Below are 22,203 nucleotides of genomic sequence, written 5' to 3' on the forward strand. Positions count from 1 at the left end.
GCAGATTTATATATTATCATTGGCAATTTTCCAAAAATAAATCAGTCATATAAAAACATTCAATTTGTTATTATTAATTAAGGCAGCTCAATAAAGTCTAAAAGCTACGTCCCAGGACAAATGTATAAAATTCTCTTAAAATTGCAATATAGAAATGAATTAGTGTTTAGAGTGATTTGAGCCTCGTCAACTGAAAGGAACCTAAAATCTCTTGAGACAGACACTCAGTAAATCAGACTGCACAAAAAACAAACTTATCTGTAAATAAATAAAGTTGAGACCCTAATACCGTATACCATAAATATGATTTAAACAGAGAATAGCCTAAGCATTTACAAAAAGTGAAAACCCAGCTCCTCAGCAGAAATATGGTCACCAATCATTAAAAAAACTACATAAAATGCCAGAGACATTATACATAAACCGGTCTAACAAAGTAGATCTACATGTATAGATATGTATAGACAACATACATATCTACAGATGTACATGTATAGATATAAAAACAGCAATGTCAGATGTTTTCAAAACATTGATGACATGGATGAAGTAGTGTAAGCAACAAGACAAATAAAGTATTTTATAAAGTGCACAAATATTCTGAAGTGACATTTGGTAATATGTACCAAGAAACTTAACATGCAATTCCAAGTTTTAACAAATACAAAGATTTCCAAGCACAAAACACTGCCACAAGCATATAATCTGAAGTGAAGGCAAAAAAAAAAATCTGTTTCTGTTCTTCCATCATGCATGTGTGTGCATAGCAACAAACATATTTGGTAGAGCATCTGAACATAAACATAAGCTTAGATATGCCAAATTTGGGAAAGGTCAACTGACTTGGAATATATTATCCTATACATCTGGATAAGGCATATATAGAACAGAGAATATTTCATTATATCCATATATAAATTCTATAATATTTTCCAGAACATCAAACTGTCATAAATTAAAACACTCATAAATATTTTGTCTCTTTCCTCTTGTACATCTCTGTTCTAAAAAGCTATAAAAAACAAATGATATAAATCACAGTATGTACTCATCCCTGAAGGCCAGTCACGTGGACAGACTTCTGAAGCCTGTCACCTGGCCTTTTGCACTGAGCTTTGAGCCAGAAAGAGCTTGCCTGCCAAGCTCTTCATTTATGAAAAGCACAATAAAACATAGAAGATATTTTTCTGAGGCCCAAGGATAGGAAGGGCTGGGAATCTAACTTTTTAATTTTAAAAATCCCATACAATCACATAATCTGCTTTAATCAAATCGTCTCTGTGTCCCCTCCTACAATTTCCCACCTACCCCGCCCCTGCCCCTACCCCTCACTTTTTCCTCCCAACTCTATGCGCTTTTATTCAAACTCACCCGGCTACTCAGGGCTGCCCACAGGAGCATGGATATAGGGCCACCTACTGGAGATGGCCAGCCTGTCAGGAGCCATGTCTCTGAAGAGAGCTGACTCTTCTGAAGCAACCATCAGCTGCCAATAACTCACTTCTAATACTGCCAGCCACAACCTAGTTCACGATCCTGTACTTGAGCAACGAAAATCTAAACTCTCGGTCTTCAATTCTAGTGCTTGCTTGTTGTAGGTGTGACGCTAACGTAGCTTCCTATTCTTATGACAGGATCAGGAAGCATAGTTTCTTGAAGAAGCTGGATCAAAGGCCTTACTGGAAAGGACCTGGAACTTGGTCTATTGGAACACAGTGGGATCTATTTCTCCCTATGAGAGGAGAATCAAAACTGGGTTTGCTTGTGTAAGCCTTTAATCCCAGTTTTCAGGAAACAGAAGCAGACAGACTTGTGAGTTCAAAGGTGGCTGGTTCTCCAGAGAAAATGTCCTGCCTTCAAGTGGGAGAGACAGAGATGGGCAGACAGGAAGCGGAGAGAAGCATGTATCCTATCTTGGAGAGTGTTCTGTATCTGCAGTGGGTATGGCTATAAGACATCTTTGGTAATGCTCACCGAGATTTCCTTCCTACTTCTTAAACAAGCTCAAGGAAGAATACGATAATCACCACTGTAGGCTTTTTGTTTCTAATGGGAAAAGATGAAGCATTTTACTGTGAGTGACATTTGCTCATTAGTTTATAGCGCACTCACTTTAATTGTGTGGTCAAAATAGGTTTACCAATGCTTATTCCCATGTGACTGCTACCAAAACCAATACATAAAACATTTCCATCATTTAAAAACTCCTGCATAATTCTTTGCAGTGAATCCTTTCTTCTATCCATCATTAAGGAAAATCTGGTCAGTTCTCTGTCACTATATATTAGCCTACTAGCTCTATCATTTCCTATAAATGAAAGGCAATGCTGTTTCTCTTTTGCATCTTTTTTCATTTATTCAGCACAATATTCTTAAGGTTTGGTTATGCTGTTAATACAGATACATTCAGAATTAATTAATAGTATTTAATTAATTAGTATTCTATGTATAACTGTCCATCACAGTTTGTACATTCACTCATTAGGGAACACCTAGTTTCTTCTCACTTTTTAATTTTAGAACCTGCGGTGATTTGAACCTTTGTGCTGTTATGACTATATGTTGTGATCTATTTTTAGTAAACATGCTGAAGCTAACTCACTAGAGTATAGAATGAGTATACATTAACTGTATTAAAAAATTAATCTGTCATTGGGAAATGGCTCAGGGAATACAGTGTTTGCCACACAGGTGTGAGGACCACGTTTAGCACCAAGCAGAAGACAGTTAGGGTGGTGGCCTACCTAACACTGAAGAAGTAGCTGTGTAGGATTGCTCGGCAAGCTGGTTAGATAGGCTAGTCACATCTTGCAGTCCCAGGCTAAGCCTCAGAACCTGCCTCAGCAAATAAAGTGGAGAGGGACAAAGAAAGACATCCACAGTCAACTTCTGTCCTCCACACACACCAGAGAACCCATGCATGTGTCATGCACACGTGTTCGCATACACACAAATACACATGTACACCAAACATACACACACAAACATAATCGAGCTAAATTACTCTCCAAAATGAGTGTTGATTTTATATCATACCTAACCAACCCTCTTACTGCTGTTTTAGAATCTTAAGTTTTCCATTCACCAAACATTTATTCCTTCAGTTTGTTGAAACAGAAACGGTTTCTCTGTGTAGCCCTGGCTGTCCTAGAACTTACTCTGTAGACCAGGCAGGCCTCAAACTCATGAGAACTGCCTGCCTCTGACTCCCAAGTGCTGGGAATAAAGCTAGGCACCACCACTGCCTTACTGATATTTTATCTTGTTTTGTCTTTTTCCTTAATAAGCTCATTTAAGTAACAAAATTTCTAAATTGGCAGCTATAGAAAAGGTTCAAGACAAGGATTGGGTAGAATGTAATATATAATCTAGGCTCGCCTCTAATTTATAATCTTCCTGTTTTGGCCTCCAAAATGTAAGGCAACAGAGGTGAACCATCAAGCCCACATTTACGTTTCTAAACCTGAAAAAAAGTATTACATATTTTATTTTTAACTACAGTCCAAGATTTGCAACTGTATTTCAATTGTCATTCTATTATTTATACTTTTTATCAAGTTTGTTTTTCATGCTGAACATGATTGCTTAGTTCATGTTATCTGAACTGTTTAATTGTATTTTAAGTGTAAAATAAGTATAAAATTGTCCATAAAATTCCATCTTATTTTAAAGAATAAAATGACCCACAGTAAAGTTTCTTCTTACCCTTGCCAATAGTAATGTTTATTTGCTGTTCTTTCTTCTACTTAGAGAACACAAAAAAAAAAATGACTTTATCGACTTTATTTATATATATTTTTCCTTTTCAGTATGTGGGTCAAGCACGTGGCTTGCCAGCATGTTAGCGATTGCTGTATCCCTGAGACAGATTCTCAGCCCAAGAACCCACATTTGTACTGAATATATCTTTTCAAATATTGTGTTTTTTGAGCTCTAGAAGTTACATTTGCCCCATTTATGTATATATATCTAGCGTATACTGCAATCTCAACACTTAGGAAGCTGAGGATGAGAAGAATAAGTTCAAGACTGGACTGTGCTACAATTTTCCCCTCAATTAAACATTTATAATAATACATGTGTTCTTTGACATCTCAGGATATATTTATAATATTTAAACATTAGTTTTACAGTATTTGCTAATTACACTAGCTTTTATTTTTGATATATCTATGAACTGGTTATTACTATTATGAGTTTTAAACACCACTCATAATTTGACCTGAACATTAAACAGCATGAAGACTCTGAGTGAGATTGTGATGTCTTCCCATCACATTCTGTTCAACTCAGAGAACTAAGGTATTTGTTAAGCTACTGGCCTTTTGAGGATCTATTTTAAGCTTACTGTGAAAACAGAACATCCATTAAGGTCTAAGGCTGAATTAGGCCTCACACTCGGACACTGTCTGGTATGGGTCCTTACCAAATGTCCAGCATATGCAACAACATTGCTCTAACCAGGGCAGATAAGAACCGGAACATGCGTCACTACTACATATGCCGCAAAGGTTACTGGTTAGTGAGACTCCTGGAGGTGTTTCTGCCTGACCTCTTGGGCATTCACACTGCAAACAGGTCCTGAGGAAAGGATGCAAAAATAAATGCACACTTTCATAGAAAAACAAACCCACAACAACTGCAAAGCAAAACAACAAACCCTCCTACAAAGACTTCAGAACTTCACATTTACCTTTCTGCTTTGAAACTCACGTGAACCCAGGCTTGTGGGACTCCCATCTCGGAAATGTGCCTGCCACATTGTGTCTGGGTTTCGTTCTCTAAGTGTCTGAGAAAGCCTGGACTACCTAAAGTCTCACCTCAGTTGATTCTTTTCTCTCTGCAATCATTCTCCAGAAACAGCAACTGTTACAAAATCTGAAAACAGTTGCTCTCTCTATTCTGTCGACTTTTCTAGTTATTTAAAGAGGAACAGCATGTGCGGGCCATGTGAGTGATTCCATGATGATAGAAGAGGTGTCTGGCACTCTGCATTTAGCAGTGTGACCCTCACATCTTCATTTTAATTTAGAGACTTTTTCCCCTCCTGCGTTACATAAGAAACTGGGACACAGAGATAGAATTTCAGTAAGAAAAATGAAACTGCTAATTATTAAGAGAATATGCAGACATGCAGACGTAGAGGTGGCAAGATCAAGAATAATAAATCAGGAAAGATTATTATAAATAGATTGCTTATGCTGAAGCCTAGAGCTCAGAAAACAGCCTCAAGCCACCTGATTCCTTAAGGATGATAAAGCTAGTTTTCCACTCTCATCTCTCACACTATCAGACAAATGCTTGTATGTGCAATAGGAGAAAAAAAATGTTACAAGTCTGCTCAAAGCTTTGTTGCTATTTCACTGACTGCAGAATGAATTCACATCCTCACATTTAACAATAACTTTTAAAATGTTCTTTAAGGATGCTTTCTGCATTCTTGAAAAGGTCCTGAAATTCTTACAAATTTTAATTTAACTGGAAATGCACTATGCCATTTTCCTATCTTTTCAAGGCCCTGGACCAGATTTTGTCTTCAAGTTCTTGAGGTTAAATCCTACTTGGAGCACATATGTTCCTATTTCACACAAGTTCTCTAATCCCACAGCATCTGACTCTTCAAAGCCTTGGAATCTCAGTTCCCTCATGGTACTCTCCTGGAATTCAAGTTCTAGGATAACGTACTTTTTCTTTGGAGGAGAGATCATCCTGCCCACTTACACCCTGGAAAGAGAGAGTCTCATTATTTTCTACACTTTTCTCTTCAATTTTTCATTTATTAATAGACTTCGTAACTTATTTATGCTTTTTGAGACAGAATCTCACTCTGTAGCCCAGGCTGGCCTTAAATTCACTACAATCCTCCTGCCTCAGCTTTTCCCATTACACCCATATTTTCTCCATAACGTTACATGCTGGTATATGGAGATGCTTCTAAATAAAAGCAAACTGTTGAAACAAATAAACTTTATGCTCAAGACCCATCTTTTATAATAACGTTCTCCATTTAAATTTTCTTTACCATAAAGCATTTAAATTTACAACAGAGCAATCATTTTCTAAGTAAAATAAATCTGTAGGTGTGATGAAGGAAAAAGAATCTCTGTTTTTGTTTGTTTGCTTTTTTGTGCAAAATTCAGATGAATGCATTACTAAGAATTAAATCACAAATTTTGCAAAAGCAGTCAAGCTGGTATTTTGGGCAATGGGCTACTGTTTAATTTGCAATTACATGCACAATTTAGAAACCACTTTAAGATAATTTAGCCTCAGGAGGATCACTAACATAACCTCTCCCATAAAGCACAATTCCAACTGGGAAAGGAAGAACATACAGAATAATTTAATAGAAAATAAGGATCTTGAATTTAGGGTACTAATCTCCCAAACTGAGCAAAGTACTTAGTTTCAAATTTGTGGAACATATTGACATGGTGTTTATTCCCCAGTGTTAGATTCATTATGTCTGGGGTGTGCAATTAAAACCAAAATGCAGTCAGCCTTGGGAGCCACCAAGTGCAATGTGCTTTCCCAGTCAGCCAGGGGACTGGAAACAAAAACTCGAAAACATGTCACTGTCAGTCCTGTTTCTAATAACACAGCTGAGATACTTCCTTTGTTTAATATAACCGAAGGCCGTTCGGCAAAGGCTCAATGACAAGTATATTTGACAAGTGTGCATGCAGCTCTGGAACAAAAGACAGTGAAGAAGGTGGCTTATTTGAAAGACGTGAACAGAAAGTGTGGGTTAAAGAGCCCAGGCAGTTTCTAACCTTGAGGAAAAGGTGTTGTAATCCACTGAGTATTTCAGTCAAGTGGAGGTAGGATCAACTGTCTAGGAAAATGCCTATGACTTCTTAGTCTGTATATTCACTAACTTACAAAGTCTAATCAAACCACGATTGCCTTTATACACAAAGAACTTCCAACAAGTCACCGCAGAGGACATAGATTTTATGTCCCAGTAACAGCACCAGCCAGCACAGCAGAAACCCTTAAGTGTGATCACGAAAGCTTTATTTTCCAAAATAGTAATTTTTAAAGAACACAAAGAATACACATTAAACGGAGGCCATCTGGTATACCTTCTGCTTAGAGCCTTTTAGAGCAAACTTGTTCTGTGTGTGGAAAATATTATTGCAATATTCTTCTCTCTAAACACACTCATGCTATGCATACAGAGAAAATTATCAGGAAGACAAAAATATATATTTAAGTAGGGAATATATGTAGTGGGTGATTATCAATTTATGAAGTTTTTCAGTTGAGGAAATCATTTTTCCCCCTTGCCATTAAGAAACATTAGAGAATTTATACACCTTGTAACCAAAGGTAGAAAGGAACAGGGAATATATGAAATTAATTCATTAAGCTTATTTATGATTAATTTCTCTGACTGAAACTGTTAATAACAACAACAAACCCTGAAGGTTAAAACTTGTGGCTGATTGGTATTACCGCCCCTGGTGTAGTCACATTATCTCCACAAAAAACCAACACGAGTAACTGGAAGTTGTTTTATTTCCAAAGTAACAATTTTATAAGGCAAGTGAACTTTAATTTAGCTGACAGTCATTACTTACCAAAGGTATAGCAGACCAAAGGAGATGAAAAGGTACATAAAGTGATGAAATTCTCTTATTTTGGCATAGCATTAAAACAGCTTTCCAATAGTTATGGCAATAATTAACAAGCCAGCTACGAGACAGCTGAACAAGTGTACATTTGCATACAGTCACCCAGGGTAGAAGCCCAGAATACCTTTACGTCCCATTCACACAGGAACATCCTACACCCAGGATGAATGGGCTCGGTGTCCCACACCACTTATCCCCACTCTTCATAGGGTCTCAGCTGGAATAACTGCCCCATGCTTGCCCCTTCTGTCTTTAATCCCTCTCTTTTCTGGTCTTCTCTCATCTTTGTACTGGTACAGAGCGTCCTAAAAGAAACTGTTCACATATTGCATTCCTATGTAAGATATCCTACTCTCTAATTTCATCATCCTCCAGACACCTCTGAGCTGTGTTAAACGGTCTGTGGTTTAAGATGGCAACTCTTCAAGAAGGGTCAAGGAAAATGGAGTTATCATGATGCATCACCATATTTCATTTACTCTAATTCTTCCATTATTTGTTACTTTTCATCTTGCTGTCTGTCTGACACCTCCGTGTCGCTGCATCCCCAGATGAGTTCCTAATCCGCTACTGCAGTCTCTACTCTGTATGTGCTGCCATCTCAAAAACAGCGCCGCAGCTCATGTAATTGCTGCAGCCAAAACTCTGGAGCCATCCTTGAGTAGAACACCAATCTACTATGCGCACGTCATACTGTTTCTTGATCCATCTAACCACTCACCAACACTTAAGAGTCTCAGGTAAACAGTCGCTCGCTTAACTCTGTGACAAACTCTCACTGAGCATTACTCCTATCCCCAGAGTCATTCATCAGGAGTCAGAATGGAAGATTTCTTTAAAAAGATCAGAAAGAGCAGAGACTGGGGGAATGGCCAAACAATGCCTGGCCCAAACCAAAGACCCAGAGCCAACCCCTGACACTATGAACGATCCTCTGCTAAGCTTGCAGACAGGAGTCTGTCAGAGTTGTCCTTTGAGAGGCTCTACCCACAGTGCCTCAAAACAGATGCTGAGACTTCTAGACAAACATCGAGCAATGCTTAGGGAGTCTTGTGGAAGAGTGGGAGGAAAGACAACAGGACCTGGAGGTGACAGGAGCTCCACAAGAAGAGTTAAACAGGGCCAACTAACCAGGGCCCAGAAGGATTTGCTGAGACAGAAGGATTTGCTGAGACTGAAGCATTGGCCAATGACCATGCATAAATGGCCGTAGGCCTTCTTCAAAGAGGGAGCAGATGGGCAGCATAGGCCTCATGTGGGTCCTGAGTAAGAGAAGTGGGGCTGCATCGGGCAAGGACTCCCTTGGCAGCTTTTGATCACTTCCCGTTTGTGGGACTGCCTTGCTAGGCCACAGGGAAAGAGGACAAGCTCAGTCCTGGTGTAACTTGATGAGCTGGAGTGGATGGGAAAGGGAGCTCCCTTTTCTGAAGAATAGGCATGGGGGAGGGGGACGTGAGGAGGGAGAGAGACAGAGTGGGACTGTGAGGGGAGGAGCGATGAGGCTACAAGCATGATGTAAACTGAATAAAAAGATAATAAATAAAAATATAAATGGGATCACTCTATTTTAAAGTTTGAGTCACTTACCGTCATGCTTAGAATAATGTGCACATATATAAATACATTCTTTATATACTATGACCTAAGGCCCCACATTACCAGGCCCTAGGGGTTCTCTCACTCATTCAGCCTCCCTGCCTCGGTGAGACAGCACACCTTGAGCATACCAAGCTCGGCCTTCTAAGGGGATCTTCAATGATCAGTGCCTGGGTGTCTGGAACACAGTGTCTCATGTTCTAGATCATAGGCCTCTTCACTTTATGCACACATCCATTCCTTTGTGCTCTTACCCTCACTGGCACAGAACATGATTCTTATTCACTCTTTTTCATTAATTTGGTTCTTTTTCTTCACAGGATTAATAACTGATTGGCAATGGTAAAGCATATGTCTTCTTTTGCATGTGTTTGTTTGGGGGTTCTGTTGTTGATTTTTATAATTTCTTCCACTAAAGTACAGACTTTGGGACATATGCTATATGAGGGCAGAGAGCTTGTCTATTTTTGCATCACTCTATCCTCAACAGGTCAAGCCATTCTTTCCTGATGCCTAGTAGATGCTTAATTAACAGTTCACGTAAAACTATACGTCTTCAAGAAGTCAAGTCATAGCTATTAACTAGACATATACACAGGCCACTTGTAGTGTAGGCCATTTGTAGATCCTAAAAATACCACTACAGCCATCAAACTCCTATCACAGGTCTACAGAGTTAACATCAATCATGATACCTTATTATAAGACAACATATGAAAAAACTGTGTTTTTCTTTTCTTTTTTCTTTCTCTTTCTCTCTCTCTCTTTTTTTGCTGTAAACTGTCTAGGTGAAAGCCCAACACAGTTTATAAAAATAAGATTTTCTCAAATTTTAAACTAATGGTTTCTCCCTTGAGAACTTAACGAAAATATACTGCTCCCTAAGTGCTGAGAAATGGGGGAAAATGACAAAAAATCACTTACCTCCCTTTCTCTACCAAGAGTAACACATCTAATTTTTCCCCATTTTGAACCATCGTGCTGACTGCTGCAGAGACAAAAGAAAGAATGTTTCTCTTTAGTGTTCAAATATGCACAGATACACACTTAACATAACCTAGACACACGTCTGGGGAGAAGCCTCCAAACTCCCTGTGAAGTGGGCATCACCACATGCAATGGCGAGCGCTGTCCAACAAGGGGCAGGGATCCCCTTACTTAGCTCCTGCAGTCTTCGAAGGTGCATCCTGTCTTCCTGAGCTTCTTGCGTTTGAAGGCAAAAGTACAAACTAGACTTGTCCATAGCAAACCAGCCTTTTCTCCACTGGTCCAGGGCATGGCAGTCTTTGTAGAAGAGTTGACCAATCAAATCATAGTCAGCTTCTGTTAAGTTTTCAGCAACAAAGGGAACAAAATGCTGTTAAAACAAATACAGAAGAGTAAGAAAGACAGTGAAAATAGGAAAGCCCTTCCCTATCTATTGATAGAGGGAAACTAGAAAAGTTACATTTGTTTACCTATTTTAAAGACTCCTTTTTATTTATTTATTTATCTATTTATTTGTCTGTTTATCTATCTATTTATTTATTTGTTTGTTTGTTTTTATTTTAATCACAGGTCATTCACTTGTATCCCAGCTGTAGCCCCTTCCCTCTTTCCCTCCCAATCCCACCCTCCCAAAGACTCCTAAGTAAATACCAAACTCAAAAAATTAGTTAAAAACTATGAGATTTAAAGCAAATGGTTAATGTATGTTTTTCAGCACCAGTACCATACGCTTTCTATTCTTAGTATGCACAGAAAGCAAGAAATTTTCTTTCTTAGTTTGTGAAATCTTTAGAAAGGTCAGGCTCCCATGTGAGCTCTGGGTCTGTTCCTTTCCTCGTGTACATTAGGGTAAGTAACATATCCATAAGAAGGCATGGAGTAAAAAATGACTTTAAAATATGAAGACTACCTTAATAATCATAAAAAGGAATTAGCTTGTAGAAACCATTTTTGGAAAAGTTCTACATAAATTTCTTGTCTGTTTCAGGCCCTAGAAAGTCTGTTTTTAACCTTTCGTAATGGCCAACTTTGAAAACATGAAAAACTTTCTTCCTAAAATTATAACTAAAATGTTTATGAACCTTTGAAAGTCAACTACAGAACACAAGTTAAATATCTTCCCTGGACTTAAGAGACTATAAAATTTAAATACCTTGGCTATAGTTTCTGTCCATTTTCTTTGAATCTGAGATGTTTCAGCTCCAAACAAAAAGACACGTTCCGAAGGTAAGTAGATCTCAAAGACAAAGATCGGCCTGCAGCAACCACAAATAAAAAGACCCACCACTAAGAATAATACTCACTTATAAGTGGATATTAGACATATAGGATAATAATACTAAAATCTGTACACAGAAAGAAGCAAATCAATAAGGAGGACCCAGGGTAAGATGCTCAATTTTCATGCAAAATGGCAAAGTAGAAGGAAATCAGAAGAGGGAGAAAACAGGGAACAGGACAGGAGCCTACACAGAGGGCCTCTGAAAGACTCTACCTAGCAGGGTATCAAAGCAGATGCTGAGATTCATAACCAAACTTTGGGCAGAGTGCAGGGAATCTTATGAAAGTAGGGGGAGATAGTGGGACCTGGAGAGGACAGGAGCTCCACAAGGAGAGCAACAGAACCAGAAAATATGGGCACAGGGGTCTTCTGTGAGACTGATACTCCAACCAAGGACCATGTATAGAGATAACCTAGAACCCCTGCACAGTTGTAGCCCATGGCAGCTCAGTGTCCAAGAGCTGAGTAATTGGAATAGGAGCTCTCTCTGACATGAATTCAGGGGCTGGCTCTTTCATCACCACCACCTGAGGAGGGAGCAGCCTTACCAGTCCACAGAGAAAGACAATGAAGCCAGTCCTTATGAGACTGGATAGACTAGGGTCAGATGGAAGGGGAAAAGGACTTCCCCTATCAGTGGACTCAGAGAGGAGCATAGGAGAAGAAGAGGGAGGGAAGGTGGTATTGGGAGGGGATAGATGAGGGGGCTGCAGCTGGGATGTAAAGTGAATAAACTGTAATTAATAAAAATTAAAAAAGAATAATTCACCTTGAAAGTTTAAAAAATCAAAGGAAAATCAAATTAATAATTAGTTTATGCAACATCAACAAATATTTAATTAAAAAAAAAGCACCTTCCATTATGACTTTAAAGTAGTAGAACATACTGGTTAGATGTAAAAATGAAAAAGGAGTTTACATTATTTAATATAAATAACATCATTGCAAATCTCTTCTCTCAAAAAAAATTACTAAAATCTCTGTTCCTGAGACTACCTTTGATTTTAATGTTTATAAATTTTCATTAACTGTACTATAAAACAGAGTAAGATACGTTCACATCAGCATCTCTCAGGTTGTTTCTAAAACAACCTCTGAGGCTCATTCCCTCCGAGGCTCATTCCAGTTTTTAAATAAGTAAAAGACATTACATAAATGATTCTTACTGTTTCCACATTTTCAGACCACCCAAGTACCCAAATGTATCTTGAGATTTTTCTTTGAATTTGCTATTTAATACGTTTGAGGGTTGTGGATGTAGCTCAATGGGAGAGTGCTTACCTGATGAACTTGATATTTTGTTTACTTTAATATGAGCCAATAATCACAGAACCTTCTTTCTCATCTGTTTTATATATGACGCCCTTTAAACAAATATATGACTTTTGCTTTTAGCCCACTATTTAAATTAATCATAGAAACAAAAGCACTTCAATGATCAACAATGGAATGTAATACTATTAACTACGTTTTAGAAAATTTCCTGCGGAGGTTTCAAATAAAATAAACTGGATTAATGACACCATAGAACCTTTTAATAGGAAACAATGGAAGAACATGAAAGATAACTAAATCCCCATCACCTGTTACAGTGAATACTAGTCCCTTTCATCTCCCAAACAGGGCAGACCTACCCAGTATTCAAATAGAAGTCTTCTTTATGGACAGCCAGGCAGATGACTTCACTGATGTTAATAGTGCCGTTAGGTGTGGTACACTTGTCATCTTCGTAGTAACTCAAGAAGCCACCTTCCAGAACACACCATTTTTTATTGGAATCTAAGAATTTAAAACAAAGCAAATAGAAAATGGAGTTATATATAAACCTTTCAAAATAAACCATGACTGCATTCAACTAAAGAAATGGACAAAATTCCCTATTTTAGATAAGGGACCTCGTAAGACAAAGTTGATACATACTTTTGCTTTCAAAAAATTATCATCTAACTATAAAGAATGTTCCAGACAAAAATGAATACGACATTGCTGACCAGAAAAACACACCAACTCATAAAGTGAAAAAATGAAAAACAACTCTGGAGTCACAAAGACTGAAGTCTGCACAGAGTATTATGAGCAGAACAAAAGTAGAACAAAAAATAAAACCAAATCCATTGATTCAGAAGGATGTAAAAGAAGAAACTGCAATGTCCATAGTGTCCTCTTTAGGAGTTTTAAACTACTTTTAATACAGGGGTCAGCACATGAAGGACAGAGGCCAAAACAGACCACCATCATCTGGAAAACCAAAGTTTTATCGATACATAGTGATACTAGTTTCTTGTGGATGGCCTGCAGCTCACTTGCCATTACAAGGTAGTTCTATTTACATTAGAAAGGAGGGCTTGAAGAGAATATGTCCTGTAGCTTGATCATCTGTATTACATCACTTGCTTTAGAAATGGGCCAGAGGTCAGACAAGCTAGGCAATGAGGGGAAAAGCCTGTCATTCTTGTTGATTTGGGAAGCAATGAAAGATAGTGAAATTCTGTCTACTCCAGAGAGCCCCTCTCTGCTACAGAAACCAAACCATTAGAGCAGATTTTGTAAGATGTACACCAAAATGAAAGACCATATAACAGGTAACTCTGAGGATGTGGCTTAATTAACAGACAGGAGTTAGTATGTGAGCCGAAAGAGGAGGCTTTTAATTTCTCTTCAGATGTGATGTTTGGGGCAAGGAAGACAAACCTTCATGTCGTAATTATCTAAACCCTGTGTATAATTCCACAGGCAATGTAGCTCAGCAGCCCACAGAGTGATATGGTGTTCTGATTTAGAACTGGGCTTGTCAACTGACGCATGGAGGACAATGCACCTGAACCAGAGGCTTACAGGGATCCAGAAGGCACCGTGCTCACCGTGAGCCCTTGAAAGCCCCATTTCCATCAGCCTTCTCATGTCCACATGCCATGCATGTTCTAATTATATGCATGGATCCACTGACCTGCAGAAAGGCATGCCTGTGCCTAACCACCGACCTGGACACTTTTCATAGGTAGAGAGAAGCTAACTAACCTTCTGCAGGTCACATGAATAGTTATTATATGAGGGAGGAAGAATCCAAACAGGTTCCTTTTGGAAGGTACCCTTTAACCCCTGAGCAAAACACCTACATGCTTATTACAGTTCCACCATATAACTACCACTTCCAGTGTATCAAAGCAGAGAGTTCCCATATTCTACGCTGTGTGCACACAATAAATCTGAAGGAGGTATGGAAACACTATCATTTTCTAAAACCATGAAGTCATCTTTCAAATTTCCTAAAGTGATGATACTCAGCTTCTGCTTGTGATAGGAATATGTATCAGTAATTGTTTCATTTTAAAAAAATATGCTTTGGTCTTGAAAACATATTTTTAAAGTAAAACAACTTAGGCTTTTCCTAGAAAAAAAAATCCTTGTTAGTGTATGAAATTAATTATGAACAGAATGAATAGAGGACTGTCCGGTTAACCCCTTCCTTTTTAGAAAGCAAAGGCTGCACGAACTAATCAAAGCCCGATACTAGGGGAAACACACTGGGCTGAGGAGGGGAAAAGGAAAACAAGACCAGGGTGCTATTATTCAGCTCTGTGGAGAGGTTTAACAAGGGCTATCAATCTTTCTTTTCATGAACACTAAACCGAGAAAAGAAAAAGCAAAATACAGATCTGTCTTCATAAGCAAGAGCTCCATGGACCTGAGATGGGCAAAAGCTGGACAGACAATGAGAAAGCTCCGAGACTCTGGAGAATGCGTGCATTTCATTCCTAGACTCCTTTGTTTTTAATCATTTTGTTTCCAGTTCTGTGCTGACAAGGGCTGACGGAGTGGAACTGTCCGGTGCTTGCCTTTCAGAGACAAAGGTGACAGGCACACTTTAATCTCTACGTCTTTCCAAACAATTCATTTTTTCCCTATAAAGCTGGCATTCAGCAACAGTAGCAGTATTGCTGGATCTTGAGAGGGCTAAGAATCAGGCCCAGAAACACGATTCTTCTGAGTTTAGCTTGTGCTACTTGGGGCAGCTCTTTCCTAACAAAATACGCTTTATGCCAGCAACTGTATCCTTTAATTGGGAAGTTTCCCCATTTCTCTGTGGTAGTGGGGATATGAATGACAAGACTCTCACTGCCTGAAACTCAGAAAATACTTAAACCCAAATATCCTGTTTTCTAATGTGCATATGAAGTTCAAATAAAAAATTAATTGTTATAGAAAATGAACAATATCTAATAATACAACTATGAAATACATTAATATGTAGATAAATTTATTCATTTCTAGGATATTATTCATTTAATTTTTTAATCTTAGTTGACTACTGATAAATCAAACTCTAATGAATCACTGGCTTATGATCAAACCACACGTACAATCAAAGACTTAAAGAGATCTGATGAGCCTACTATTAGTTCAGGCAATAGTTTGTTATATTGAAAAACTTAAAATTTTCTATTTCAAATTCTTGACTTGATATTTGTACTAAATTAAAGACTGAAAGGAGCTCTATAATAATCTAGAAATCAGAAAAATTATTGGCAAGTACTTTGTTTTTGGTATTATGCAAAAGTTTAGTAATTGTTATGATTGATTGATGGGTTTCTCCTGCAAACCTTTTAAAAAGCTTGTCACTTATTACACCTTAGGCCAAGGAAAAGATAACAATGAGAATCAATGCATTATTGGAAAAAACCAATGTAAGTTTAAAGCAGATTGATATTCCTTTCTACTCTCCCTTCAGATTGCTATCAGGATGAAATGGCTACAACACAGAATTGAAATATTGAACGGCTCCTTCCTTCTTCCTGTGAAAACTACATAACATTATTTTGGTCTAGTCTTTTTATGTGGCCACCAATTACTGAGCACAAAGTCCTTAAAGCAGGGCCTGACACGATAATTTTTTTTTTTTTCAGAAAAATCTAATGATGCAGTTTAACCTTAACTTTGTTTGTGGTATTATGCAAATTTAATAAAATAAAGCTTAAACATACTTTATCAATATATCTGAAATTAAAAGTGTTACAAACATCTGAAAAAAATTCAGTTAAGATTCAAATTCCCCAAATTTAGAATTTTAGATTTGAGATTGTTTTGGATTAGGAACATTTAATTGTTAAAGGCTATGAAAATATTACCAAATACAAACAAACAAAAAGTGAAATCTGAAATAATTCTGGTCTGAAGCATCCTACAAAGAATTTACAGTAAAATAATCCCTACAGATAAACATAAGTTGGGTGTTTTTATTAATTACAGTTTATTCACTTTGTAGCCCTGTACCTCCCTCCTTCCTCCCCTCCCAATCCCTCCCTCCCTCTTGCCCACAGGTGTCTCTCCCAGTCCCCTGATAGGAAAGGTCCTCCTCCCCATCCCTCTGATCCTAGTCTATCAGGTCTCAGCAGGAGTGGCTGCATTGTCTTCTTCTGTGGCCTAGTAAGGCTGTTCCCCCTCAGGGGGAGGTGATCAAAGAGCAGGCCAATCAGTTCCTGTCAGAGACAGTCCCTCTTCCCATTACTATGGAATCCACTTGGATACTGAACTGCTCTGTGCAGGGGTTCCAGGCTATATCCATGAGTGGTCCTTGGCTGGAGTATCAGTTTCAGAAAAGACCCCTGTGCCCAGACTTTTTGGATCTGTTGCTGTCCTTGTGGAGCTCCTGTCCTCTCCAGGTCTTACTATTTCCCACTTCCTTCATAAGATTCCCTGCACTCTGCCATTTTATCCAGAAACACAATCTACAAATAGCAGAAAGGATACCTTCAAGGAGCCGTTTCTCTGTAGAGACTCTTGAAGCGGAGGTAGGAGCCTGATACAGGAAGTCACAGAGGAAGGTGGACTGGGAAGCCTCCTGACTCGACCCACCCTCAGAATGAGTGTCATGCTGAGGGAAATCTAGAAAAGTCAAAGCGATTTCACACATGAATACTAAACATCATAAGGTTCTCCTTTGTTTAGGAACTGTGACAAAGTTTTGAACTAGAAGAAAACTAGGTCCTGGTTTATGACCAAATAAATAGAGATTTCACTTTGCATAAAGTTTTCAAGAAAGCACCCAAGCCATACTTGTTATTCAAATATGAAAACCAGATTCAATTTTGGAAGAAATGATTATGTAGGATTAAGTATTTTAATCTTCCATTTATAAGATTAAAGGACTATAAAAGATATGAATCCTACATCTTTTTTACTGTAAAGCAGTACTTTAGTAATTTTGCATTTTTCATGGTCTAAAATTAATGTATTTGTACTTTTTTTTTTCCAGGGATATATGTGAAGAGAGCGGTCAGTACAGGTGATGGACAAACCTGAGAACTTGTTATGGTAGAGGAATTCCATCTGCAGCGTCTGCCCAGCCTTCTTGGCCAGCAGGTAAGGGGTACTGTGCACAGGGTCTCCTGTGGCACACATGACATCAGCTCCACTGAAGAGCAGGGCCATCGTCTCCAGCACATCCGGCTTCACTACCGCAGCACACAGAGCCTGGCCAGTGACAGAACATACAGCATTCACAGGAGGTGAATGGGAGCCCGGCTCTTCATAGAAATGCTTGTCCAACAATGTGCTAAGGAAGTGTGCATTTCTTTTTTCCAATATTAATAAAATGTATGACTTGAATCAGGCAGTAGGTACCAAGGTCCACTATGTATGGGGTAAAGTTATAAGTCAAGGCCTCAAGGTCTCAGTTCTATGATGTTCTGTTTCTGAACCTTCCAATCCATCATAGATGCTCTAAAACACTTGTGATAATATTACATAACAGCTGATGCTCAGAAGTTTAAAACATTTCAAATGCCATAATAAAGGGTCCACTGAACGATCTATACTGAGTGTTTATATACATCAATAAATAGCATTTCAATCCACGCATAGTGCTATATTTTATTCACCTTATTTAACTCGTCTTTGGTCAGAGATGCTAAAAGAGTCTTTCTGAATTTTCCTTCTTTGTATTTCTGGGTAATAAAGGTTTTTCTCTTTTCAACTGGTGCATCCATCTGTAACTCTTCATCCTTTTGAAGGTTACCAGCCCAAAAGTCATTTGCTCTCTTGTTTCCAATGACAATAAATAGCTAAAATGGAAAAGGAAAAAAATGTGTAATTTCATTAAATGCTCTTAAAGCTTCAAAATTGATTAACATTCTAAACTAAACCCTAATTCAATATAAAATGTAGAAGAAAGCTTGAAAGCCTGAACTCTCAAGGCATCAGCTGGGAAACCAAATGCAATGAAAGTAACCTTACTCTTCAAACTCATAGTGAAACAAACAAGCTCATTAAAACAGTTGTGCAGATGGTATGTCTCAATGAGAAAAACTAGAAAAGGAGAGGAAATGGAGACAAGAAACAGGGAGTAGACCTGGTGAGTGAATGACCAAGCTTACCCCAGCTTCTTCTTCTTCTTTTTTTTTTTTGTCAGCTTTTTCCTTTCATTCCCCTTTCTAATACTTTTCCATTCAGGTTAAAATAAGAAACCAAGTTCTCACTTTCATCAGAGTTGTCACAGCTTTACATCTCTAAGTATCATTAAAGTTCTCTGTAGTGTTTGTTTTAAAAATAACTATCTAATTTGGGAAGCTATATGCCATTTTCATAGCACAGTGAGAACTTCCTCTAAGAATGTCTTCACAAGAGTAACTGATGGCCACTGCCCACCACTGCCCACCAACCTCACCCTGCTTGCGTTCACTCTGCCTAGCAGACAGGTCTTACCTCAATGAGCTCATTGCTCCAAATACTGGCATCCATTTTCAGACTTCTAACTTTAGAGTCTTTCGGTCCCAGAGATCTATGTTGTCCTGAACAACGAGACAAGTATATTTCAATTTTAATTTGACTGTGAATTTATGTTATCTTATTTAAAAAAAATGTACAGGAGGGCTAGGACTATAGCTGAAGGGCTTGTCCATATGTATGAGACCTTACATTCATTTCCCAGCAATCCCTTCCCTCCCCAATCGCCATACATTGCTGTGTAGGTGAGGGATGGAGAGATAATTCAGTCAGGAAGGTATTTTCATTGCACGTAAAGACCTGAACTCCGTCTCTGAAAACCACACAGAAATAGCCTGGTGGTATGTGTCTGTAGCCCTGGTGCTGGGGAGGCAGAGGGCCCTTTGGACCTGGTGTCCAGCCAAACTAGCCTACCACACAATGTCTAGGTTAGTGAGAGGACTTGTCTCACAAAAATAACTAGCTAGCAAACTAAGTGACTAAACGTAGCCGGTACTGGAGGGATACCACGAAAAGGCTGTCTTTCAAACTCCAGATGAACATACATATGTGTCATATCCACTACACGTGTGTACCTGCTTAAATACACACATGCACACACACTATTTATTCATATGTATAACATCAATTTGCAGAATCCCAGAAACTACTCTCCTAAATACCAAAACCATTAAGAATATTTCTGGTGATTATGCAAAAAAAGGCATAACTAACTAAAGTGGGTTAATATTTACTGTTTAAAAAAATTAGGTTTTTTACAATCATGTACTGCCATAAAACTATACTTTAGGAAGAATATTGTGTGTGTGTTCATGGGTGGTGTGGTGTGTGTGTGGTGTGTGTGTGTGTGTGTGTGTGTGTGCGCGCACGCTTGCCCGTTTGATCACCGAACCTGTTTTTTCGCCTCTTGACAGTATGGGAATGAACCTAGGCCTTTGTACCTGCTAGAAGTGTTCTACAAACAAGTCAAACTTTATGGTCAGTTAAATCTCATGCATATAAATATTGCAATCAATACCAGACAATCTAGTAATGACAATTAACAAAACAAGCACGAGGATCTGACGTGGATTTTCTGTCCTACTGCTTTCCTCTTAAGAAAGGGATGAGAGAATTATATCAGTATCAGGTGTGCACTGTAAATCAACTGATACTTAAGTGTATCTCAAAACTAAGCTGAAATGAAAACCATCTATATAAGAACTTTCATTGAGCTTGAGACACTATGTTTAGGAACAGCAATGACTCTTCATTGTGTACTATACTAAATCAGAGGCTTTTTCTTCCTTTATTGAAGAGATGAAAATACTTTAGGGCACAAAGTCCCGTAGCAGGAGTTCACATTCTACGAACTTTTAATTATGACCGGAAGGCAGCATTAGACACCTGGGAGTTGCAGACAGAGAGGCTAAAGCATCCTATGCTAGCAAGAACAGAGAACAGAGAAGCCCAGGGAACCAGAGAGTCAGCTCAGCACTTAAGAAAACTGGCTGCTCTTCTAGAGGACCAGGGTTCAATTTCCCACCGGGTGCCTCACAGCCATCTGCAGATGTAGTTTCAAAGGACCCTACGGCCTTTCCTGGCCTCCACGGGCACCAGGCATACACACGCTCATAGACATATATGCAGGCAAAATAACAATACTGATAAAAAAAATAGATAGAATATCTGAGCTTTAACTGGAGGCAAGAGAACTGGACAGAAATAGGAACTGCAGTGAGATGCCATGGACTTTCCAGAAAGCCTGAGCCAATGATCCCTTTCATTCCAGGCCTGAGTGCACGGCAGGCAACACAACGTCTCCCCAGTGTAGAACCAAGTGGAAACGTGCAGGGTTATGCACTGGGCTGGAGGCAGCAATGGCATGTGAGTTCTTTAGTATCTCTGGAAAAACTGATCAGAGATTCTCAGAGGGAGTGGAAATCATCTTTAAAAAGTGAGTGCTAGGTTCCAGTCGAGAGAAAAACTGAGAACTGAAAACAGAGCCAAAGACACACCTGGACTTCAGCAGCATGAAGTGGTGAGGTTACCTAAGCACGGCTGACAACCAGAGAGACAGCACGGCAGCAGCGTTTACTGGAGTTGAGGAGGACTGTCACCAAAGAGAGACTTACTAGCCACAGATCGCAAACATTACAGAGTAGACAAATACGCACAGAACAAACGGAGACTGCAAGGCCAAATACACTGGTAAATGCAGTGTAAACACTTGTACTGGTTGAACAAGGAGAAGGCTGATTACAAAGGGACGAAGGAAAACGAAGTTAAAGAAAGGAAGAAAACCTGTGCCCAGCAGAGTCAGGAGATCACCTTGACCTCGAAAGGAGAAAACGAGCAGACAGTGATGCAAAGAAGGCACTAAAGCTCAGTGTTAACAAAACAGTCTGATGCAAGCTTACATGATGAAACCAACACTAGTTTAAATACTCAAGAGACTAGGTAAGTGATTAACCGATCCTGAGGAGAAAAGAAATAAATGGAGCACAAGAGGAAGAGTGAGGAGCAAAACAAAGCTCTCTCCCAGTGAGATGGGAGAGGAAAGCAGAAGGGAGGCAACACTAAACAGAGGATCATGGCAGGGCTGATTTTTTCTGGCACTGCAACATTAATTTAGTGGTGAGAAAAGCTACTTTAGTGCCATTAGAAATGGAACACAACAGAAGTCCAGAAAATGCCTAGGTTCTAGACCGCTGCTGCAGCTCTACTGTCTCTGCTTAAGCGCGGTCAGAAGCTCCTGTCCTATATGGTCCCCAGCCTGGCAGCCAACTTCAATTTTGCTCTGATCACCCTTGCAATAGTGATTTCTGTATCTGTTGAACTTTGTCATACAGCTTCCTACCTGTGCAGAACTGCATCGGAACTGGTGTTCCAGGTAAAATCCATGCATGCATGCATGCGTGTGTGTTTGTGAGAGAGAGGGGGGGAGAGAGAGACAGAGAGAGTTTGAGTTGGGGGTATCTGTAGGAGGCAAGGAGGCAA

General features: G+C 38.9%; 1 protein-coding gene across 1 annotated transcript in view; it reads right to left on the reverse strand.

Moving 5' to 3' along the window:
* Arap2 (ArfGAP with RhoGAP domain, ankyrin repeat and PH domain 2) overlaps positions 1–22,203 on the reverse strand; it is a 155,829-nt gene that overhangs the window by 50,984 nt on the left and 82,642 nt on the right. The window contains exons 12-19 of the mRNA XM_055623805.1: positions 19,204–19,289; positions 18,381–18,563; positions 17,799–17,973; positions 17,251–17,385; positions 13,137–13,281; positions 11,374–11,476; positions 10,392–10,590; positions 10,158–10,221 (exon numbers count right to left, since the gene is read on the reverse strand). Coding sequence (XP_055479780.1) covers positions 10,158–10,221; positions 10,392–10,590; positions 11,374–11,476; positions 13,137–13,281; positions 17,251–17,385; positions 17,799–17,973; positions 18,381–18,563; positions 19,204–19,289 — 1,090 coding nt within the window. The remainder of the gene's footprint in view (positions 1–10,157; positions 10,222–10,391; positions 10,591–11,373; positions 11,477–13,136; positions 13,282–17,250; positions 17,386–17,798; positions 17,974–18,380; positions 18,564–19,203; positions 19,290–22,203) is intronic.

This window comes from Psammomys obesus, unplaced genomic scaffold, assembly GCF_907164565.1.
Source record: "Psammomys obesus unplaced genomic scaffold, mPsaObe1.curated_primary_1811, whole genome shotgun sequence".
Classification (NCBI taxonomy): domain Eukaryota; kingdom Metazoa; phylum Chordata; class Mammalia; order Rodentia; family Muridae; genus Psammomys; species Psammomys obesus.